Below are 24,625 nucleotides of genomic sequence, written 5' to 3'. Positions count from 1 at the left end.
TCAGAATGACCCCCTTTATCTATTTTCAAACATTGATGCATATACTCATGTGGCACAAATCACAGTGGTGGACTTTAGGCAAATCTCCAGAATCTATGAAGAGTCACTATGGCCAATGAACTTGCCCTCAGACCTTCCTTCTGAAGAAACCGGGAGCTTTTATGTGTCCTCTTTCATCTCTGCTCCATGCGCTACAAGTCGCGTTACATATAACATGTGAGTGCCATGTGACTCGGTAGCGCTGAGCGTCTTTTTTCCGCAAAATGTGTCTTAGTCACAAAATAATGTAATAGGACACACGAGCAGCTTCTGCTGATTAAATATGCAGCATGCCTATATTCTGTGTGTGACTGCGACTGTATTTGCATACAAAATGTTATGCTACAGTGTTTTCGATGAAAACACTGTAACGTGGCATTTCGGATGCAGATAGAGCCGCAATTACATACAGAATCTAGGCATGCTGCATATAATTTTAATCAGCAGGATCTGCTCTTGTGTCCTCTTGCATTATTTTGCATCCAAGATGCACTTTTTTGCAGGAAAAGCACAGAAAAAGACACTTGGCGCTACCGAGTCCCGCCACGGCATGGCTTCACTTTAATGGCTGTTTAACGTGACTGCAGCAAGGATGTAAGAGGACATATCTGTACAATACTGTCAGTAGTCACTTTCACCTGTCGTGGATCATCTCTTCTGCTATGGTTGTAGCAAGGGCGTCTTGGGTCATGGAGATCGCACCAGCTGTTGGGAGTGCATTGTCTTGCTTGACATCTTTGGATGTTACCACAGCCCACAACCCGCGCTTGGCGGTTGACAGAACCTATCACCATGTGGTTTACCTATCAAACAGGAGCATTTCCAATTAAATTGGCAGGCACTCCCCGCTCAGTTACTTGACATAGTAGACTGAACCTTGAGAAGCCAGCTTATTTCACCAGCCGCACCCACTAGACCTTTAAATATATATGGGAAATAAAGAGCAGTTCTGCTACCCTTCCTATAAGCCTCCCTACCACACCTGCCCATATTGAATGTTACCATTAACCAAACATTTTTTTCCACACCTGGTATTGCCCTCATTTAATAGCCTGCAACTTGCAGGCACTGGAGAGATTTCACCGAGTTATATTTTTAAGGTGGCAAAAATGTAAAAGGTAACTCTTACCTGTAAGGGTCAAGGAGTCTATTATGGATTCTATAGTTCTATGCTGCCTCTAACTATATATTTTGTTATTATAATTTTTTATTTTAATGTTGATTTTTTTCTAACTGAAGCAACTATAATGTATTATACTGATGTTTTTCGGAACAATTTTTGTCACTTTACCTTTTTTCTGTTACCTGTTATTTTTGTGCCTTACACACATTGGTGCTTTCATATACTGTATATGATCACTAACTATGGTGTTGCATGGAATGTTTTTCCCTTCACTTTAACTTTTTCTCAGTGAAGTGATTGGACAATTATGAAGCCTACATAGAAAAAAGGCCAAATGTTTAAGTTTCCATGAGAGACCATCTGAAATATTTATTTTAACACCCACTGCACTAGACTCAATAACAGATGATCACGTTTATCTAAAGACCCTACCACAAAATCAATAAAAAAAACATTATATATGTAAACAAATCTTTGGAGCGCAAAGCATTGTTTTTCTGCCAAGTTGGTTATTTTTCTGCTTATTATGAAATAGTAATGAGCAATATTATTATATAGAATTATGATACTCGCTTTGGATTTTCACAAGTCCAGAAGAATCATTCATTAGAGAGGTTGTCTAGCTGAAATAAAAATTTTTACTGTATAAGAACTTTTGGAGGAATTCGATTAGCTGCAGTAATTTACCACGGGCTAACTGATCCCCCCGTGGCTATCCAATTAGCCCCGAAGGCGACCCTCAGGCTGCAGTTAACTTGGATTTTTTTTTAACCTGGGCCTGAATAGCCCTGGGCGTTAAAGCCCAAGGCTGCCATCCTTTTTCACACCTGTTACATTTTAGGGGCTAATTGAAGTCCTCCCTTAGATGATAAGTGCTTACACTAAAAGTCACCATAAAGAGTAAGTGAACCCATTCTGTGATGTCTGCACTACTGAGCCTTTTATGCCTCTTATAACTGGACAGCAGGCATGGAGCAATTAAATAGCATTAAATTCTTGTTAAAATATAATTACAGAAATTTGCTAATTGTTTTTCTTCTGGATAATTCTTACATTGTAAACTTTTTTATTTTCTATAGAAACCCCATTTAGAAATTTCTAAGTTTAATCAAATTCTATGTTATATTATTAATGAATAATATTTATATGTTCGCTTTTCTTTAAATACATCCCATTAGTGGTATTTCACAATTCTTCTGCTTCTGTCTTTCTGCATAGCCTACTGTTTTGTTGTGTGCAAATTATCATTATCCTTATTTTCGTTTTTACCCACTTATCCACCTCCCTTGAGCTCTAAAGCATCATATTTTCACCAGGCTGGCTGTCTGCTCTGGATGAATAATCGTCATGGCACCCGGTGCATTCAAGCAGGCCTGTGCACTGGAATAGTCATACCTAGTTATGTCAGCACACCTGATGTTTTATTAACAACTATTGATTTTTTTACCCGGGGGACTTTCCTTTTTTTCTTCCTGAAAAAAAGGGCAACCTTGCAGGAGAGAGGCAATGCAAGGGATGAATTGATAATAAACTGCTTTCTCTCATTTTATTTTATTATGATGATGATAATTACTATTATTTTTTTTATTATATTTTTTGGGGGGATGGTTCTTTTTTAGAAATAACATTTATAAACAGGTATTTGCATTTCAAAGCAATTCTGATTGTATTCTCTATATAGAAGTTTCTGGAAGGTCATTTATTTATTTATGTTAAAATGAGACTGACACTTAGCAGTTGTAGAATTGAGCATTCCATTATAGATGGCAATGAACCGTTATTGAAACAAATGAATTAAATGTAATTTGTTAGGATTGGCAGTAGTTGGATTTACAGAATTTACTAGTACAGTATATAAATGATCTATAGAATGATGTATATAAACACATATTTTTTTTTTATAAAATAGTCTTGACATTTAATTCCCTGAATAAGAGTTTATTTAATTGTTGTTGTTATCATCATCATCATCATCATCATCATCTGTTTTGCCTTTTTTTAAGCAGGGACTTCAAGTGATCTGGAGTTCAATTTGTGCATATGTGAAATAGTTGGACTGAGCATAAATCTCAATATTTGTTTTTATTAAATCGGACACTTGTCCAATCAGGTGAAACAGAGAATGGAGTACTTTTATATTCCCTAGTCCCGAGTAATCAAATATCGATCCCACATATTTTCAGTATGATGCTAGCATTAACTTTTAAACTGTGGAATGCTTGAGCTGCTGATTTTGACCAATTTTTTACTTTTTTTTATTTGGACTGCTTATTTGTTTATTTTTCTTTTTCTTACCCATTCTTGTTCTTTTAATGTGTAGAGATGAATTAGGTTGGTGTACTTGTTCATGTTCTGTAATTTGATAATTGTTTGGCTCATTAATGAAGGTGCTGTTTTGCATCATGCACATACACACGTATTTATATGAAAGTATATGGATGGTACATGCAAGCCAAGATGGGGGCATTTACCAGGCTGGTTTTGTGAGTTCTATGCTGAGAGTTGTGTGTATGTGCATGAAGGCGCTTACCTGTGCATCCACTGCAAAACAAGATTTTTTTTTGCAGTGTAAGGTTACATAAAAATTAGATAAATAGGTGAAAAAGATACATTAAGGGACGTTCCCTGTTTTGCCAGCATTCTTAGTCCGGCAAAAGGACTTGATTTGAATTTATCATGTATCCTGAGATGGCAGGGATCCAGCCTTCTCTGACACTTTAATTGAGAATTTTATTTACATCTTTTCAGACTTTCTTTATTTGTGAACGAGATATTATTCATCCACACTAATGGAAATATTGTTAATGTACAATAGTAACAAGTTGTAAAGACAATCCCAATGTCCCCTAATATCGTGATTAATAGAAGATGCAAATTAAGCTTAGACCAAACAGTATTTTATGAGAAAAAGTTTACGTTAAGGGTGGAACTCAATTAGCCACGGTAGATTACTGTGGGCTAATTGATCCCCGGGGCTATTCAAGCCGGGCGTTATTGGGGATTTTTTTTCACCTGCCTCAGCAGGTTAAAAAAAAAAAAATCCTGATAACTCAGGGTTAACACTCAAATCCGATTTTGTTCACACATTACATGCACTCATGAAATGTAAAGGTAATACGTCTGTTGGCACACAACAGAGATATGTAGACAAGGAGTAGAAAAGTACATATTGGGAAAGTGTTGGTGTGCTGTGTGCTTTTACTATTGAATAGATGTGTAATAGCTTACCATATGAGTAATAAGTTGGGATGAATGGTGGTATCAGATAGTAATTTGAAATAATTTATGAGGACATTTACTAAGCAGTGATAAGAGCGCAGAAGTGAGCCAGTGGAGAAGTGCCCATGGCAACCAATCAGCACTGAAGTAACATCTATAATTTGCATACTATAAAATTATACAGAGCTGCTGATTGGTTGATGGTGCATCTTCTTCACTGACTCCCTTCTCCACTCTTATCACTGCTTAGTAAATGTCCCCCTCAGTTCTTTAAAAGTGTCTTTTCCTTAGTTTCATACTTATTGATCAACATTTTTTGTGGCATGATCTACTCTAAAACACATACAGTATTAATTTGCAAAATGAGTGAAAAGTCAGATTGCTGTTCATGCCTCAGGCAACAAAATGTAGCTACCCCCCTGTGTATTGTGGTCTATGCAGCCAAGATGGTCGCTGTCTTTGACAAGAGAGACATGATACCATGTGTATTGATGAAATGTAGTGATGAGAAGTTGCCAATATACCAGTTATACCCTTTCCACACATGCTGCCGGGAATTTGCTGGGTCTAGCAAACTGGCAAATTCCCAGGTCTCCGTGCCAACCCAGGTAAGGAACAGGATCGGGGACCCGGGAATTTGTCTTCCTAGGTAGTTTGCTTCCACATTAAGTAGAGATGAGTGGGTTCGGATGTAACACCAGAATTAACGCCAGTTCGGTTTTATCCGGATTTTTCTTATTGGCTATCCAAACCACGTGACATCCATGAGCCAATAAGATGCTGTTTTGAGAATAACCCGGGACATTGGTGCAGGTGTGAAAGGGGTATTAGTCCTTGAAATGAGCAAGCTGAGCAGTGGTATTGCTCTGGCATTTAAAGTAAATGAGGATTACTGAATACTATAGTTACATAGTATAGGGGCATACATCATATACCCTTTACTGAGATTTTTTTATTGTATGTAACAGAGCAGCATATATCAGACTATAAAAATAAAGATGCCAGAACCTATGCATAAATAATGCCATTCAAGTTTGTGCAGTGTTAGACACTGAGCAGAATTCTTAGGACTCTTAAATGCTACATCTTAGATACTACATCATTATCCAAACATGTACAATGCAGTGAAGCTGTAACCCTTTTGATCAGTGTACCAGTATGATTGCACAGAGAGTGCTCAGCAGATTGCTATGGAACTGACATGTATGCTGAAGATGTAAGCTTACTTTACAGATCTGCTGATCAGTATCTGTGCATCCACATCTGCACAATCCTTTACATCATGTGTGTCAGAAAGATAACAGTTTCTTGGCTTTGTGATTGAGTGAATATGAAATGTGATATTTCATATTTGATATGGTATCTTCCAACATGCTGAGTTGTCTCACCTCAGTTTACACAGTAGTACTATGTTCATGTATGTCCATCTTATGTTCTCCATGTCTTGTCTTATTAAGCATACTATCTCCCTTTACACTACACTGTTCTCATCAATACCTTATCTGAGAAAGATGATATGTTCTTGTCTGTTCCACTGCACTGTTGTCTATCTCCACTGTGTTCTCATCTTTCCCATGTTTACGGTATGCATATACTTGTCTACGTTCTTGTTTATTTCATTTACATCAACATTATGCTTTAGGTATACTGTATATCAGGTTCATCATCACCTCGGTTGTGGTCCATTGCTTTTTCAAATAGTCTTCCTCCATTAAAATAATTCTGTTTTGTTTCCCATCACATATCATTATCCTCCCCAAGTTCTAGGCAATATTTTATTTTGTACCTCTGTCAGATCAGCTTTACTTCCACTAGTGAGGTTGCGACTAACGTGTCTGTGTCATCCAATTTGCCTTGTTATGTGAATTCAGGCATTTATTTACATTTACATATTATATTGTGGCTTGCCGTAGAGCGCAGGGAAAGTCTGCTGCAAGGCAGCATCTAATGCATTAACACGTTGGCTGTTGACCCTACATTAACATGTTGGCTGTTGAATATGATTGCCTTCTGTCCATTTTTATGAAACCTTGTAGCCTGATTTGTATCCGGGACACTGCATTCACGCTGCATATTTAATGAGTTGCCAGCAGTCAGGGCCCAAAAAAGTGACAGGCCTAGATTTGTCAGCTGATAAGGGTTCTGGTGATATGCCTTATCGGCAGCCTTATGGTAATGATGATTTAAGATCTTCTAGCTTTCCTGCTCTTGCTTTACATGAGTAATCGCAACAATGTCTCATCTGTTTTCTCTCTTACAGTTCTTGGCCTTGGGGACTCACAATGGGAAGGTGTATTTACTTGACATCCAAGGGAATATGACACAGAAGTTTGATATTGTAAGTATGTCACCAGGATATATTGATTGCTGTAGTCATTATATGATGCTTTGTAGGCTTTTCAATTTATTTATTTAACAGTTACTTTTATGCCGCACACACATTATGCAGCACTTTACAGAGAATATTTAGGGGCAGATGTATTAACCTGGAGAAGACATAAGGAAGTGATAACCCAGTTTTATGTGCAAGGTGATAAATTCACCAGCCAATCAGCTCCTAACTGTTAATTTACATATTGGAGCTGATTGGCTGGTTCGTTTATCACCTCGCACATATCACTGGTTTATCACTTCCTTATGCCTTCTCCAGGTTAATACATCTGCCCCTTAGTCCTTCACATCAATCTCTGCCCTAATTGAGTTAACAAACTATGGGCAGATGTATTAAGCCTGGAGAAGTGATAAAGCAGTGATAATGCACCAGCCAATCAGCTCCTGTTAATTTACATATTGGAGCTGATTGGCTGGTGCGTTATCACCTTGCACTTAACACTGCCTTATCACTGCTCCAGGCTTAATATATCTGCCCCTATATTCCCTATTACATGTACACACAAATACATACTATAGAAACCTTTCCCTATGTTTTCTAGTTTTGGAGGAAACCTGAGCACCCAGACAAAAGGCATGCAGCACAAACACATGCAAATGCGTGTAGAACATAAGAACTCTGCCCAAAATAGTTCCTTGGTTAGGAAATTAACTGATGGCTGCAGGACTGGGAGGCACTGATGCAACTGTGCTTCATTGTGGACATTCGAAATAAAACATATTATGTAATTTAAAAATCCTGAGCTAACATGTCTCTTATTGTTCCTGCACAAACCTGGCACATCTAGTGCTTGAAACAAATCTATAAAGAAAAAAATACAAAAATGTAAATTTATAATTTAGAAATGGAAATATTTTTCTTGTCTGAAAAAACTTCAATACAGGTAGTACCAGGAGAACTTCTCTGTGTTATTTTGGCACATTTTGCATGCACCTTAGATGATCTGACAATTATCTGCATCATCGCAGAATGAATTTGAACACAATTACACTAAAAAGTTGGGAAACAAAACTTTCAAAACTATATCGTTCAGCAGGTTTCTATTTATGTGCGGTATCAGACCCAGAATAAAGGCTGCACGTTTTAGTCCATTCACTCTGGAAAAGTATCTCATTTCATTTTATAGTAACTGTACAGTCACTATTTGGTAAAAGCGAGTGGTCTTTTTACAATGGAGTAATTGTCGTCATTAAAGCGACTGCATTTTTTACTTTGTCCTTAAAATGTCATGTATCCTAAGCTAACTGTCCTTAAAATGTCAGTCTCTCCCAAATCACTGAAAACGTTTACTGTTGACTAAGCATCTCATTATTATGATAGCAATGCTGCTTACACCTGTTTATTTCATGCTGTGCAGCGCCTCTCACTTACAAGAAATACTTTAGAAAAATCAGACATTATCCCAGTTGGGTTAGAAATTTGAACTTCTCAGACAATGGACTTTTTTTTTCCTCCTGTGATGCTAATTTTCAGTCTACTATAGTACTGCCAGTTTTGGCTGCTGTTTATTTGAACCTTCTAGGGTTCAAATGAACAATACAACCAAGGTACAAAAACCGAATAAGCTGTTTTTTGCACACTTACCCATTTTTTTCTATCCAGCCATTTTAATACTGAAATGAAAGCCTATCTGCCATGAAATGTGTTTCGTCATAGTAAAATGTTAAATGTTATTCCTACAGATATTTGCCCACCTCATAAATCTGAAAAATAGTTGGGCTACTTGTTTTTCAGTTTGGGCATGGAGCATAGGCAGTTTTTACCTATGGGCCCCCCCTCCCTCTCCCCCCCCCCACCCAGGTAAAATCTGACACCCGGCTCAGTGTCGGTGAGCCAGATGCAGTCTGGCTTCACTGTGACTGGCAGTGACTTCCTATTGGAAATCCTACTTGTCAGTCACAGACACACAAGACAGTCCCATTGTGAGTTGTTTCCTTCCTCTGGGACTGCTAGACTGGGCTGTGATAAGCAGAGAGCTGTGCTGTAGGAAGCCACTAACTGTTTGGCCCAGCACAATCCAGCTTTTACGGGATGCAGACCATGGAAGCCTAGGTTTGCGCAGTCGCACTGCAGCGTCTTCGCATGCGTCTGTCCTGACACCTGCCAGATCCATTGTGCAGGTACTAGGGACCAGCAGACAGGTGGCAACTCCCCTCTCCTGGCAGCGGCGGCCGCCCTACTAAATGTAAGTAGGAGCATCCGCTGGCATGGAGCCATAGTAAATAGAGATCAGAGTTGATCTCTATTTCCCAGTTTCCCTGATTTCTGTAGGACAATCCAAGTTGTCAGAGGTTATTAAGAGCATGGTATTGGGAGAAATCTACATGGTTTGGGTCCAGCAGCTCTGGCACATTGCCTAATACAGATGTGTTCTCATACACTTAGCATCTATACGCCATACGGAGTAAGACACATGACTGTGTGAGCTGATTAGAGAAGAGTAATGTACCATCTTTTTCTATACATTTTGCATCTTATTCTATTCTTATTATATATACAGTGAAACACCACTCAGAGTCTATAAAAGATGTACTGCAACTTTAACCACTTAACTGACTATTTATTTTGCCAAAAACTGCTCCGAAAGGGTCGTTTTTGTTTATGAGTGAATTAGGTGAAGAACATGAATTTAACCCTATCCCAAATGATTTTAGTTTAAAAAAAATAAAAAAAACATTTTTTTCGAACATTGGAAACATTGCGACCATCGCAGCTTTCATTTTGAAAGCCGGGACAGCCTTCAGGTAAACATGCGACCATGCCAGGCAAGTTTTAACTGCACAGGAATTAATCTTCTATACGTACAAGGTCACAAATGAAGCACAATGGAACTTGTCGTGACAAAAAAAAAGCAGCGGCCACTGCATTGTAGCACTTTGCATACAGAAGTACAAATGTCCAATGTCAGATATATCCATGCAATCTAGTAGAGTAGTTGTTATTGCTTACAGTTGCTTTATTTATGCTATTTAATAACACATTTTGAGCGAGAATGATGATTCCTGTCAGACAGACAGGCATTTTATCTGGCAACCTGACACCCTGCAGATATCATGCCCATACACAGCTCCCCCATATTCCGATGCTCGCCCGCCCCTGGGAGCGGATACACTGTCTCAGCGCTGGTGCACCCAGTCACACAATCAGAGAGGCCAATTGGGGACTCTGTGCGAGATGTGCTCCCTCCACAAGTGCGCTGTGTGCAAGGCACACTCTGCACACACCTAGTTATGGTCCTGGTGCTAAGCACTGCTAATCAGAATAATTATAATAAACTGCAATCTAACATAGAGGAAAATTGAGGTGCTTAGCATAATTTTTTGGCAAAATTATATGGGCTTACCAACTGAGACCAGGTGACCTCATCTGGTAGGTCCCCAACACTAAGGTTCAAATCCAGTGCATGGAACCCCCCTCCCAAGTCAGTACTGACCAACCGTCCCTAGACATCACACTAGTGAGAGGTTAGTAATAAAAAGCTACAGATGTGTCCTCATACATCTTTGCTCTGTGTGCGTTACACATACCGTGTGAGTGCCACATGACTCGGTTAGGCCAAGCATCTTTTTGTGGGATTTTTTTCTGCGAAAATGCATCTAATGCAGATAGAGCTGCAATTACACACAGAATATTGGCATGCTGCATATCATTTTAATCAGCAGAAGCTGCTCGTGCGTCCTATTACTTTGCGTCTAAGATGCACTTACGTGGGGAAAAAAATTGCAAAAAAAAAAGCTTAGCCCTACAGAGTCCTGCAACAGCATGGTGCGACTTCAGCGGCTGTTTTTCGTGACTGCCGCAAGGGATGTAAGAAGACACATCTGTGTGTGTTAGGAGTCTTACATTGGTGAGAAGTAATAATTAGAATGTTAAAAGGTGTTAAATAGGTAGGAAAATAATAAGATGCTAAAAAATGTAATTGGCCTGTACTGACTTGAGGTGCCGTATGTAATGATGTCTGAGTTCGTCCAACAGGTGTATCTGACTACCCTTAAAAAAAAAAGTCTGAGTGTGGCCGATAACCCGCATATCAGGCGAACTCGGACGGCATTACATCTGGCCAGGGGGTGGGGGGTGTCCATTGCCCTGGGTTTGAACATTAGTGTTACTAACCCCTAGATGAGATCACCTGGTCACAATTGGTGGGCCCATACTGTAATTGTTTGCCCAAACATTATGCTAAGCATCTCAGATTTGCTCTATTAGATTGCAGTTTATTATATTTATTCTGATTAGCAGTGCTTAGTACTGTAGAATGTGCATCTGCATTTTCTTTTTTCAGTATGGGACAGAGATGGGGTGTCTGTTTTAGACTGATCATTTGTATCCAGCATGGTGTAGGTGCAGAGTCGGGACAACATTGGTCTGGACTGCATTTCACATGCTGACATATGCTCGGCATACTCATACGGAGTCTTAAACCAGTAAATTGGTGACCCCGGCCATACTGAAAATCCTGCCGCAGATGCTACAGACTCTGAATCAGCCCCTTTGTGTGAAACTGGAATTTGTTGTTTTAGAGGTGATGTTGTGCATTTTATGGCTTTCAGTTGCTGTGGGTATTGCGCCACCAATGCTGTGTACAGATACATACAGGGCTGTTTCTAGCCAATTTGGCTCCCAGTGCGAGATTGAAAAATGCGCCCCCGCATGACATAAAAAATGTGCCCCCCCCCCCCCCCCCACACACACCTAGATTAAAAAAAAAACTTGCGTGCGCCCCCGGTAAGGGGGCGTGGCCTCATCGAAATGGGTGTGGCCTCGTCTGAAAAGACTACCTCACAATCCAGTTTTTGACCCTGCTCCAACAGATCACGACCACCACAGGAAAATAAAATTCTACCATATTAAGCCCCACACAGTAATGCCCCCTGCACCATATTATGCCACACACCGCAATGCCCTTGATACATTAAATCCCCACACTACGGCAGGCAAGAGTCCCCATTTCACACATTACAGCATGTGTCCCCATTTTACACATTAAGAGAGAGAGAGAGAGAGAATACTTACAGAAGCGATTACCGCTCTTCGGCCCGCCTCACCAGTCGCTCCTCGTGCCGGCCTTTCCCTCTTCCTAACTTGGATCCCCCTCTGTACTCCGCTCGGGGGGGGGGGGGTTTCGCGGAGTGACGGGGTTGCGTCGTGGCGTAACGACGCAACCGCGTCATTCCGTGAAACTTCGCCCCCCGAGCGGGTTACTAGGGGAGAAATAGGAGGGGGAAGCAGGGAGCCACAGTTAGTGACGCGGCGGGCGCCCAGTGCGGTTGCACTGCTCGCCTGCCCCAAGAAACGGCCCTGGATACATAGTTACATAGTCAGTGAGGTTGAAAAGAGGCAAAATGCCCATTGGGTTCAACCTGTATTCTACATTAATCAGTTCATATTATAATGTGCCTGCTGAATTAATGATTTAGTACCGATTAACAGCAATGATTCCTACCACTCCCAGATAATTTTAATGTCAATATGCTAAATGCTAAAAACCCTGGATATGTTTTCCAGTTAGAAATTTGTCAAATACGTTTTTAAATGCATTTACAGAGTCTGCCATTATTACCTTCTCCGGCAGTGAGTTCCAAATCTTTATTGCTCTTACCGTGAAGAACCCTTTCCTACGTTGTGTAAGGAATTTTCTCTCCACTAGCCTCAGCGAGTGCCCACGTGTCCTACACAGAGTTCTTTTAATAAACAAATCCGCTGCTAGCTCCTTGTAATCACCCTTTACATATTTGAAGATATTAATAATGTCTCCTCTTAGTCTCCTCTTTTCTAGTGTGTACATATTTAGCCTGGTAAGCCTTTCCTCGTATTCCAGCGACTTTAACCCTTTAATCAATTTAGTAGCTTGCCTTTGAACTCTTTCTAGTTCCCCCATATCTTTTTTTATAATATGGTGCCCAGAACTGAACACAATATTCCAGGTGCGGACGTACCAATGATTTGTACAACGGCAGGATTACATCCTCATCCTTTCTCTCAATGCCCCGTTTAATGCACGCAAGCACTTTACTTGCCTTCTTTGCTGCAGTTTGACATTGTGTACTGTTATTAAGCCTATTATCTATGAGCACCCCCAAATCTTTTTCCACCATAGTTACCACCATATTTTCTCCATCTAGAGTGTAGGATGCAAGTGTGTTTTTTGTTCCAAAATGCATAACTTTTCATTTTTCTATATTAAACCTCATTTTCTATTTAGACACCCAGATTTCCAGTTTAACTAAGTCATTCTGTAGAGACTCCACATTGGTTTCTGAATTAATTACCTTACACAGTTTTGTATCGTCTGCAAAGATTGACACTGCTTTCCTAGATCATTGATAAATATAGTGAACATACATATGTCATGTCAATGTTGGTCCTGTCACTGTATTATATTGACAGGGGATTGCTGGCACTTTGGTAATGTTATTTAAAGCATTGCAACAGTGTCACAATTACAACTTTAAGTATCGTCGTAAAGCATAAGGTTTAAAATTGTAAATCAGACATTGTTACATTGCTTTAAATAACATAAGTGTCAGCAGTCTCTAGACGATATAAAGATGTTGACGTATTGACTGTTGACATCATCAACACTGACAAAAGGAATTACTTAGAGTTTATATGTGCTCTGTATATAGGACCTTATTCAGCACAAATCACAAAATTGAAAAACCGCAATTCGGCCTAATATCGAACAACCGCAGTTTGTGATTTATTCTGCAAACGTATCGTGCTTCAATGCAATCCCATTTTGATTGACAGGAAGCCAGCATTTAGGGGGAAACATGGTATTTTGTGGGTGTGTTTGTCAAAACGCAGGCGTGCCAAGGTGTTTCTTAAGTAGACCTCTGACGTCAGTGATGACCACTTCCAGCCTTTTGTGTTAGCAGACTTCTGGATGACTTTGCCTGGAGCAGAAGGAAAAACTCTCCGACGTTTCGGTAACTGTAAATGGTTATGCGATCGCATTGCGATGCAATCGGAATTTGTGCAATAGGGAGGTTTTTTTTTTCTCTGGCCGGAAACTATTTGATCGCAGCAACTGCTTTGTAACAGTTTTGCGATCCATGTTGTATAAAGTCCATAATCACTTAGTTTTCTACTGTAGTGTAGACTGTTATATAAAAATATTTTCATGGGGTGAAGCTAGGCTTTCTGTTATCCGGGGCAAAGACTCGGTTCGGCATCCTCCCCTTGTTGCAGATAGTAGTCATCCTTCTCTAGCTTGCATACAGCTGTCAACATTGTAAAGACTTAATATATATAAAGTAAGGGGGAAAAAAAAACATTTTGAGTGTTTTGAGTCCTGTTACATCAAGGTGTCTGCACATGCTGCATTTATTCTGGTTCTGGAGTATCTGCACTTTTCAGTGGCGCATGCAGGCTTAACTCAACCACCACAGTGCATCGCAATCACCACCATACTATGCAGAAAGCATTATAGTGACCACCATATTACACAGCGAGCATCACAGTGACTACTATATAATACAGAGAACATTTGTTTTTATTACAGGTGAATAAATTGGACAGCCTGTAAAATAAATAAATACATACGGGTGAAACAGCAGAAAAAATCATGAAAAACGTCCGGTTTTCACGCCTGATGTTTCTTCACCTCTAATTGCATTGCACAGTGGCGATGCTTTTGTACTTGTTGAGTAACTCCTGGCCAGCACAGCTCCTGCGGCTGACCGGGAGTAGCTCGTCGCTGCCCCTGGTCACAGTGGCTGCGTGTGACATCACGCAGCCGCTGCGGCCCCGCCCCCGCATGGTCCGGCCACGCCTGCATTGGCCGAACCGCGCCCCCAAAACGGCGGCCAAATGCCGCCGTGCCGCCCAGCGACCGCCTCTGCCTTTCAATCAGGCGCAAGCGATCGGGTCGGAATGACCCCCTATGTGCACTGCAGGTGTGGCAGATATAACATTTGCAGAGAGAGTTACATTTGGGTGGGTTATTTGAGCAAATACTGGCTGCTTTATTTTTTACACTGCGATTTAGATTTGGTATTGAACATACCCCACCCAAATCTAACTCTCTCTGCACATGTTATATCTGTCCCACCTGCAGTGCACATGGTTTTGCCCAACTGCTAACAGATTTGCTGCTGCGATCAAGTCTGCGTTACCTCCATAAGTGTAATTTTTCTATTTATTTTGTGGCTTACAGACCATGTGCACATTATCTGTATTATTTGCCAGGCTAAACTTTTTTTTTTATTGTGGTAAACAAAGTTTATTGTTTTTTACTTTATGGCATACATTTACTAAGCAGTGATAAGAGCGGAGAAGTGAGCGAGTGGAGAAGGTGCCCATGGCAACCAATCAGCACTGAAGTAAAATCTATTATTTGCATACTATAAAATGATACAGAGCTGCTGATTGGTTGATGGGGAAATTTTTCCACTGGCTCACTTCTCCGTTCTTATCACTGCTTAGTAAATGTACCCCTTTGTTTGATAATGGGACTAAATTATGTTTTAAGATCTTTCCATAGCATACAATGGGCAGCTGCCATGTCTTTGTCAGCATATACAGATGAATCTATTACCGAGTATCTGCTGTCTGTAAAATTGGACGCACATTAGGACGCTGACACAGCTGGCCTGGTTTGTGAAAGGTCAAAGGTTTACTTGTTAAGTCTGCTAAATCAAATTAAGCATCTTGTTTCAAATATTCACAGGAAAAACCTTCCAAAGACATTTCTTACAATGTTGTTTGGTCAGTGATGACCTTTCCCTGTAAGTATCTGTCAAGTTCAATTACCTTGCTTCATATGTTTGCATCTTGCATTGGATAATCAGGCCCATGGAAGCACATTAGCCACACACTAATGTGTTATATTTATTTAAATATTGAATAAACTTTGAGCCAAGTTTGTTGCCACATGACATTATATATACAGTGCGTGTGTGTGAGTATATATATATATATATATATATATATATATTTAATAGCAGAAAGCCATTCCATAAAATCCAAAAACGCAAAATAGTTTTTTGTGTGTGTGTATAATTTGGATAATATACCTTGTTTTTAGAACAGTTTCATTATTTGAGGTGCAAAACATTTTTAATCAGTCATGCCATTATCATGCCATACCGAGTAAAATCCGCATCCTTCAATATCTGGATTTCTAAGCAATCTCCTGTTTCTGTCAGTGTTAGGAATGCCCATTGTTCCATGTATTTCAAGGCTGTGTAGTTGCACAACCTTCAGACATGTCTGTCCTGTGCTGGGATAATTGGGAGGTATTTCCCGATCGCTGCTGTTACTGGTGCTAGCAGAAAATAATGGGTCAAAGTGAAAATAGACCCCTAATGCGCTATACCACCAATAGCAGCCTTGGAGAACCAAAAGAGAACCTTTCACCGTGATTCTAAATGATACACAATATATAAACAACTTGGAACTCCACGTGGCGCTACTTAATCACCTTCAGAGAAAGCTTACATAGTAGGCATACCAAATTTCAGGTCTCACAGCTGTCTTGATTTGAAAATCAACTACAAGACATAAAATATATACAACACATAGTGCAATACTGTAAAATAATTATTGGGTATTTTATTAATGGTCCCACTCACATATAAATGTGAAATAAATTGCATGTAGAAAATCACAAGACACGAAGGGTAGTTTTCAATCCACGACTGAATCCTCCTCCATAGAACTCTTGAAATAAAAAATAGGGATAATAGTGCAACACCGTCTTTTTTAAAGACAAAAATTTAATAAGGAATGCACTCACAAAACATCTAATTAAAATCAGCATAAAATATCCACATGGAACTGCAAGCCTGATAGGGTCTCCCGGATATAATCACCGCAAAGTCCTCAAGTTCCAGCGTCTCCACCGGTCCCAGGTCGCAGCTCCAATCCTCGTCTGGCTCGTTTGTCTGCTTAAGCGCTTTCGGACTTACGTCCTTCCTCAGAAGCATGAGAGCCAAAGTGTTCTATTCCTCCTTAAGTAGCACTGTAATTCGTCTTTAATAAAAACACCTGTTTCCTCTTTGGAAGCCGCAGCCCCCGGATATGATGTTTTCCGGATATGTAGTGCTGGTCACATTACCCGTGCGTCTCAGCTCTAATGATGAAAAGCCGCTCGTACTATCCGTCCCCGGAAATGACATAGACGGAAGTGACGTTAGCGGAAGTGACCATGCGTTCCACACCATAATGTTTGCATTCCACTGCAGATTCCTCCGTATTGTATCAGTGAATCCATTCATTATATAAAAATAAAATAAAAATAACAGACAATCATAAAAACGAAAGTGACTGTGCATTCCACAATAAGACACCTCTGTATTAAAACAATAATTGATTACATAGGATAATAATAATCTTAAAAGATAATTAAAAAGGGTAGGAGTAAAATATAGAAATAGCTTATAAGAACTAGAGAAACCATTTTAGTTCGAAGTCACTATTTAGACCAAGGGGTACTAGGGATTTCAATTTATATATCCATTTCATTTCTGTTTTTGAAAGGACAGTTTCTATTTCCTTATTCCGTGGTGTGGGTTTAATTGTTTGTATTCCCCAAAAGCTTTTAAAATGATTCGGGTTGCAGGAGTGTTTATCTTTAAAATGTTTAGAGACCGTATGCGTCTCTACCCCTTTCCTAACATTGTATGTGTGTTCATACAATCTAGTTTTCAGATTTCGGCCTGTCTTGCCGACATAGACCAAGCCACAATCACACTCCAGCGCGTATATCACATCCCTTGAGTTACAGGTGATAAAGTCATTTATCGGATATGTGGTACCATTAACTGTAAATTCCTTTAATTTGCTAGGTCCGTTGGTACATTTACACATGGCACACAGCCCACACCTATAAAAGCCTTTGCTTCTAATACTACTTCTTTTTATAGGTTCTATAGAGCTGTGTACTAAACGATCTTTAATTGACTTCGATCTCCTATAGACAAATTTCGGTTTAACCGGTAATAGAGAACCTATAACCGGATCTTTGACCAAAACCTTCCAATGTTTTTTTATCGTGGATTCAATTTCTCTATGTTGCGAATTAAAATCCATTATGAAGGACCACTTGGAATCAGCATCCTCTGTTTTTCCACGGTTTTTACCATGAATTAAATCCCTTCTAATAATACCATCAACTTTATCTTGGGCTTTCACTAACAACTCATTCGAATATCCTTTTAACCCCCTTAGGGTTAAGAGGAATTGCACTGACCCTGAAGTGTACGTTGCACAATCAAAGGATCTAGCTGATAGATTTTTGGAAAAAGGATATTCGAATGAGTTGTTAGTGAAAGCCCAAGATAAAGTTGATGGTATTATTAGAAGGGATTTAATTCATGGTAAAAACCGTGGAAAAACAGAGGATGCTGATTCCAAGTGGTCCTTCATAATGGATTTTAATTCGCAACATAGAGAAATTGAATCCACGATAAAAAAACATTGGAAGGTTTTGGTCAAAGATCCGGTTATAGGTTCTCTATTACCGGTTAAACCGAAATTTGTCTATAGGAGATCGAAGTCAATTAAAGATCGTTTAGTACACAGCTCTATAGAACCTATAAAAAGAAGTAGTATTAGAAGCAAAGGCTTTTATAGGTGTGGGCTGTGTGCCATGTGTAAATGTACCAACGGACCTAGCAAATTAAAGGAATTTACAGTTAATGGTACCACATATCCGATAAATGACTTTATCACCTGTAACTCAAGGGATGTGATATACGCGCTGGAGTGTGATTGTGGCTTGGTCTATGTCGGCAAGACAGGCCGAAATCTGAAAACTAGATTGTATGAACACACATACAATGTTAGGAAAGGGGTAGAGACGCATACGGTCTCTAAACATTTTAAAGATAAACACTCCTGCAACCCGAATCATTTTAAAAGCTTTTGGGGAATACAAACAATTAAACCCACACCACGGAATAAGGAAATAGAAACTGTCCTTTCAAAAACAGAAATGAAATGGATATATAAATTGAAATCCCTAGTACCCCTTGGTCTAAATAGTGACTTCGAACTAAAATGGTTTCTCTAGTTCTTATAAGCTATTTCTATATTTTACTCCTACCCTTTTTAATTATCTTTTAAGATTATTATTATCCTATGTAATCAATTATTGTTTTAATACAGAGGTGTCTTATTGTGGAATGCACAGTCACTTTCGTTTTTATGATTGTCTGTTATTTTTATTTTTATATAATGAATGGATTCACTGATACAATACGGAGGAATCTGCAGTGGAATGCAAACATTATGGTGTGGAACGCATGGTCACTTCCGCTAACGTCACTTCCGTCTATGTCATTTCCGGGGACGGATAGTACGAGCGGCTTTTCATCATTAGAGCTGAGACGCACGGGTAATGTGACCAGCACTACATATCCGGAAAACATCATATCCGGGGGCTGCGGCTTCCAAAGAGGAAACAGGTGTTTTTATTAAAGACGAATTACAGTGCTACTTAAGGAGGAATAGAACACTTTGGCTCTCATGCTTCTGAGGAAGGACGTAAGTCCGAAAGCGCTTAAGCAGACAAACGAGCCAGACGAGGATTGGAGCTGCGACCTGGGACCGGTGGAGACGCTGGAACTTGAGGACTTTGCGGTGATTATATCCGGGAGACCCTATCAGGCTTGCAGTTCCATGTGGATATTTTATGCTGATTTTAATTAGATGTTTTGTGAGTGCATTCCTTATTAAATTTTTGTCTTTAAAAAAGACGGTGTTGCACTATTATCCCTATTTTTTATTTCAAGAGTTCTATGGAGGAGGATTCAGTCGTGGATTGAAAACTACCCTTCGTGTCTTGTGATTTTCTACATGCAATTTATTTCACATTTATATGTGAGTGGGACCATTAATAAAATACCCAATAATTATTTTACAGTATTGCACTATGTGTTGTATATATTTTATGTCTTGTAGTTGATTTTCAAATCAAGACAGCTGTGAGACCTGAAATTTGGTATGCCTACTATGTAAGCTTTCTCTGAAGGTGATTAAGTAGCGCCACGTGGAGTTCCAAGTTGTTTATATATTGAGAAAATAATGGGTGTTTGGAGGGCAGGTGGCTAAAGGGAAGCCTAGCACAAGCTCTATGCACACCCCATCATGATGCGGACATGCAGCTATCATGACATGACCATGACGTCTGTCCCGTGTTTATGGGACTGAAATGTTGGGTTATATGGGCATAACATTGGGGCCAGATTCGTAATAGATGCAAGTAGAAATGTGGACACAGATTTCAGCAAATTGCGCTGGCGCCACAGTAAGGAATCGGATACTACGCGTGAATCAGATCAGGGAAACGCACACTGATGGAGATCACTGGTGTGTATGGATTGATCCATCACTGACAAGACCACACTTTCTGTGAAATGGTCATTTCTGGGCAGTAACTGGGAGACAGCTATGCCAATCACAGAACTGATTCATCTAATGGGAATGTCATAAGTCTGTGTAAGCTGGTTTCCATGCGCAATCGTAGTATGCAAACAGAAACTGGACTGTTCCAGATGGATCTACACCCAGCATGGGAAGGGTGCAGGCACAGATACTAATGAAGGTGGTTGGGTCTGCGGACTTAAAAAAATAAATAAATAAAAACCAGTGGGTGGTATAGGCTTCCATATGGAGATACACAGGTGGATATTCGTAATAGGAAGGCAGGAGCCTGCCGTGGCTGTATGAAAATGCGTTTTGTCCAATGTAGCCACCTACCCAACTCTTTACTAATGATGGCTATAATGCTGTTATTATAAGGGACTCCACTCACGCTTCTTACAGTAGTAAGCTGCGAATACATGACATCATAAACTTCAGTGTTCGAGTCCTTGTTATCCTAAAACACAGGGAGTGGAGGGAATATCTTATACACACAGCAGGCTACTGGAGGAGAAGGTTTCTCTTAGCAATCTTCAGGAAATCATTGCTGAAACTACAGATGTGTCCTCATACATCTAGCCTCCATACGCCATGGACCGCGAGATGCTGGCAGTTCCCATTTAGTTCTGCTAACATTGGGCGTCTTCTTTTGCCAAAAATTCATCTTATTCGCATTGTTATGCGAATAGGTCCCACATGTAGACTCTTCTGTGCAATTGCTGCTGTACCTGCATACAAAATGCTACAGTACATTACAATGTTCTCCGCGTAGCATTTCATATGCAGATATAGCCACAGTCAGACACAGAATATAAGCACGCTGCATATCATTTTAACCAGAAAAGTAAGGGAAAAAATGCACAGAGACTCCCAGCGTTGGTAAACGCGCTAACAACTAGGTGCAATTAGAAGGGTTGTTTCACGTAACTGCAGTAACGATGTAGTCTGTATAGAGAAAGGAGTTTGATAATGGTTTCCAATGGACACTGCATTTTAATGTGTACAATGACCTCTGTTTAAATGCCAGGATACAAGGATTTGTTTGTTCTGTGTACATTTGTTGCTTCGACTCTAATGCATAATATATTTTCTATGCTCCTAGAGCATTATTAATTTGTACACTTTGTTTCTTCTGCTTGGAATGCACAAAATAAAAGTGACAATAAGTCCCATTAAATAGTTATGTTTATAAACATTGTCAAACTTTGTATTAATGTGTTGTTCTTTCCCACTGACAGTGTGTTACACTTTTTCTTCTGGCAAATACATATTTAAAGATTGTTATTTCACTTAATACTATCTATCAAAAACTGTTTTTAGCAGTTTTATTTTAATCAACATAATACTGTATATACAATTATAAGTTGAGCAGATTTATCATTACGTAATCATTTTTAATATTTAATCTTTAATTACTGTTTTTTAATTTACCCTTTTCTTGTTATAATGTGCTGGCATAGCGGGAGAAATGCAATACTATATGTGCCCATCTCACCACTTTTAGCAATTTTGTGCATAAATAAGAGGTTCCCAAAAGCGGTCCTCAAGGCACCCTAACGGTCCAGGTTTTAAGTATATCCAGGCTTAGCCACAATTCGTACCTTTATATATTTTAGGGTAGCTTAAAATGGTAATTTGTCCCTCTTATGTGAATGAACATAATGCATGCTATCAAGAAAGGTATTGCCTAAGCGATGCCTTGTGTATTCATAGACCAGTTATTTCCAGCCTTTTATTAGAACAGCTTTATCATATTATTGTCTTGTAACGCCATAACCCCAAGGGACAGATTCTAGTAGCCGTGTGTTCAGGGCTGGATTAAGTTTTGGAGGGGGCCGTCCCCACTCTTCCGGCCTTCCACATCTGGTCAGCATCCCCCCACTTGTCATCCTGCCTGCCTCCACTATAGGACTGCATAGTGCAAGTACCACAGAGTGATTGGAGGAGGGTGGGGGATCGGTGGTGTTGTATATTAGATCGTGTATATCAAATTTAAACCAAAGGTGTATATTAGATATACACCAATGGTTTAATAATACCTAGGTATCACCTATTTCCGTCTTACGTCCTAGAGGATGCTGGGGTCCACATTAGTACCATGGGCTATAGACGGGTCCACAAGGAGCCATTGGCACTTTAAGAGTTTAATAGTGTGGGCTGGCTCCTCCCTCTATGCCCCTCCTACCAGACTCCATTTAGAAAATGTGCCCGGAGGAGCCGGTCACAGCTAGGCGAGCTCCATAGGAGTTTTTATAGTTTTTTTTTTTTAGAGTTTAGGCACAGGGAGGCTGCTGGCAACAGCCTCCCTGCTTCGAGGGACTTAGGGGAGGGAGTAGTGTCCGCCCTGAGGGGTCCGAGCCACTATTTCCGCTGACAGGACACTGAGCTCCTGAGGGTGCTGATCGTTAGCCGCCCCAGGCGACCGCTCACTCCCGCAGCATGCCGCCACCCCCTTACAGAGCCAGAAGATAGAAGGTGGTGAGATATGGTGGCACAAGGGTAGGAGCGCAGGGGAAGGCTCAGCGGCACACAGTGTTGGCGCTATGAGGGGTGTCCTGAGCCAGAGTCTAAATACCCTAAACTGGTCACAGACGCTAACCAGAGACGGAATCCGCAGGCTAGCAACAGAATCCTCAGTACACAGATTCTAACCGGGGACTGAATCCCCCTGGCTAGCGACGGAATTCTCAGGCCAGTATAAAGAATTTGTGCGGGATGATGCGCCATCTTCAGGGGGCGGAGCTTCTCAGAGTGGACCCAGCAGCTTTCAGCACCATTTTCCTGCCTGCAGTTCCTGTACACAGACGCTGACAGGGGAAACTGTCCCTTCACGCAACTCCAGCTATCCTGTGCGATACCAGGGGGTTGTAGAAGGGGGGGGGGAGACTGTGTAAATACTGTTTAGTCTATTAAGGTGCACAGTAAGCGCTGGGTAGTTGTGTTATATCTACCTCAGGAAGCGCTGTGTGTGGGTTGGCTTCAATCTCTGTATCTCTCTGTAGCATACTTGGGGGGAAACTGTGTCTACAATTCCCTGTGTGGGTGTGTATTATCTCCCATAGCCATGTCTAGGGACTCTGTGTCTTATGCTGCAGAGGTTGTTTTTGCTCAGGAAGAATCCATTTCATTGTACATAGGAATGTACTGTCTTGTCTCAGATCCCTATGATTGAGCCTGAGTGGCTGACCTCCATTAAAGGAATGATCTCTGAGATTTCTACTAGGGTAGCACATACTGAGACAGAAACTCGGGTGTTAAAGAATTCTATGCAAGATGACACGGATACCGACTCTGATACAGCAGATGGTGATGGGGACGTGCTAAGGGGGGCAGCATCCCTAGCAAAGGGGGTGCAGCTCATGATTGAGGCCGTTAGAGATGTATTAAACATTACTGACACCCCACCTGAGCAGGTTGAGGAGGCTTACTTTACTGACAATAAGACAGCCTCGCTAACCTTCCCTGCGTCTAAAGAATTAAACGCTATATTTGAAAAATCCTGGGAAAACCCGGAGAAAAAATTCCAGATCCCCAAAAGGTTTCTGGTTGCCTTTCCCTTCCCTGAGGAGGATCGAAAAAAGTGGGAAAACCCACCCGTAGTTGAAGCATCTGTCTCCAGACTGCCTAAAAAGGTGATTTTACCTGTCCCTGGATCTACCGCGTTAAAGAACCGGCTGATCGTAAGATTGACACTATGCTCAAATCCATATACACTGCTTCGGGAGTGGCGTTAAGTCCCACCATTGCCTGTGCATGGATTTCTAAAGCTGCAGTAAAGTGTTCAGACACATTACTATAGGATTTGGATAGAATGGATAGAAGTGACATTGAATTGTTTTTACGTAACATACAGGATTCTGTTGGGTTCATGGTGGAATCCATGAAGGGGACCTGGGTACGCTGACTGCACGGATATCTGCCATGTCGGTTTTGGCTCGCAGGGGACTCTGGCTATGCCAATGATCTACAGACGTGGAATCCAGGATAAGTGTGGAGAACCTACCCTACACAGGCCAGGCTCTATTTGGGGAAGCATTGGATGCGTGGATTTCCACGGCAACCGCGGGTAAGTCACCTTTCCTTTCCTCTGCTACACCACCTACGAGGAAACCATTTTCCCCAACTGCATCGCAGTCCTTTCAGACCGCTAGAACAAAAAGGTCCAAGCCTCATACCACCTTCTTTAGGGGTGGTCGTGCAAAATCCAAAAAGGCTACACCCGCAGGCTCCCAGGACCAGAAACTTGCTTCTGGTTCCTCAAAATCCTCAGCATGACGGTGGACCACACAGCCTGGAGGACAGGCTGGTGGGTGCAAGACTCAGACGTTTCAGCAACGTCTGTGTGTCGTCCGGCCTGGATCCCTAGGTACAGGATATTGTGTCCCAGGGGTACAGACTGGAGTTTCAAGAACTCCCGCCTCACTGATTCTTCAAATCAGGCTTGCCAGCGTTGCTGACAGACAAGGCGATCCTACAGGACGCCA

The 24,625-nt window shown here is 40.8% G+C and overlaps 1 protein-coding gene across 2 annotated transcripts in view; it reads left to right on the top strand.

Moving 5' to 3' along the window:
- Positions 1–24,625, top strand: part of VPS41 (VPS41 subunit of HOPS complex) — a 661,741-nt gene that overhangs the window by 181,700 nt on the left and 455,416 nt on the right. For both annotated transcript variants that reach the window (XM_063922529.1, XM_063922530.1), the window contains exon 4: positions 6,642–6,719. In XM_063922529.1, coding sequence (XP_063778599.1) covers positions 6,642–6,719 — 78 coding nt within the window. The remainder of the gene's footprint in view (positions 1–6,641; positions 6,720–24,625) is intronic.

The sequence above is a fragment of the Pseudophryne corroboree genome, chromosome 5, assembly GCF_028390025.1.
Source record: "Pseudophryne corroboree isolate aPseCor3 chromosome 5, aPseCor3.hap2, whole genome shotgun sequence".
Taxonomy (NCBI): domain Eukaryota; kingdom Metazoa; phylum Chordata; class Amphibia; order Anura; family Myobatrachidae; genus Pseudophryne; species Pseudophryne corroboree.
This window is presented reverse-complemented; position numbering and strand designations above follow the sequence as displayed.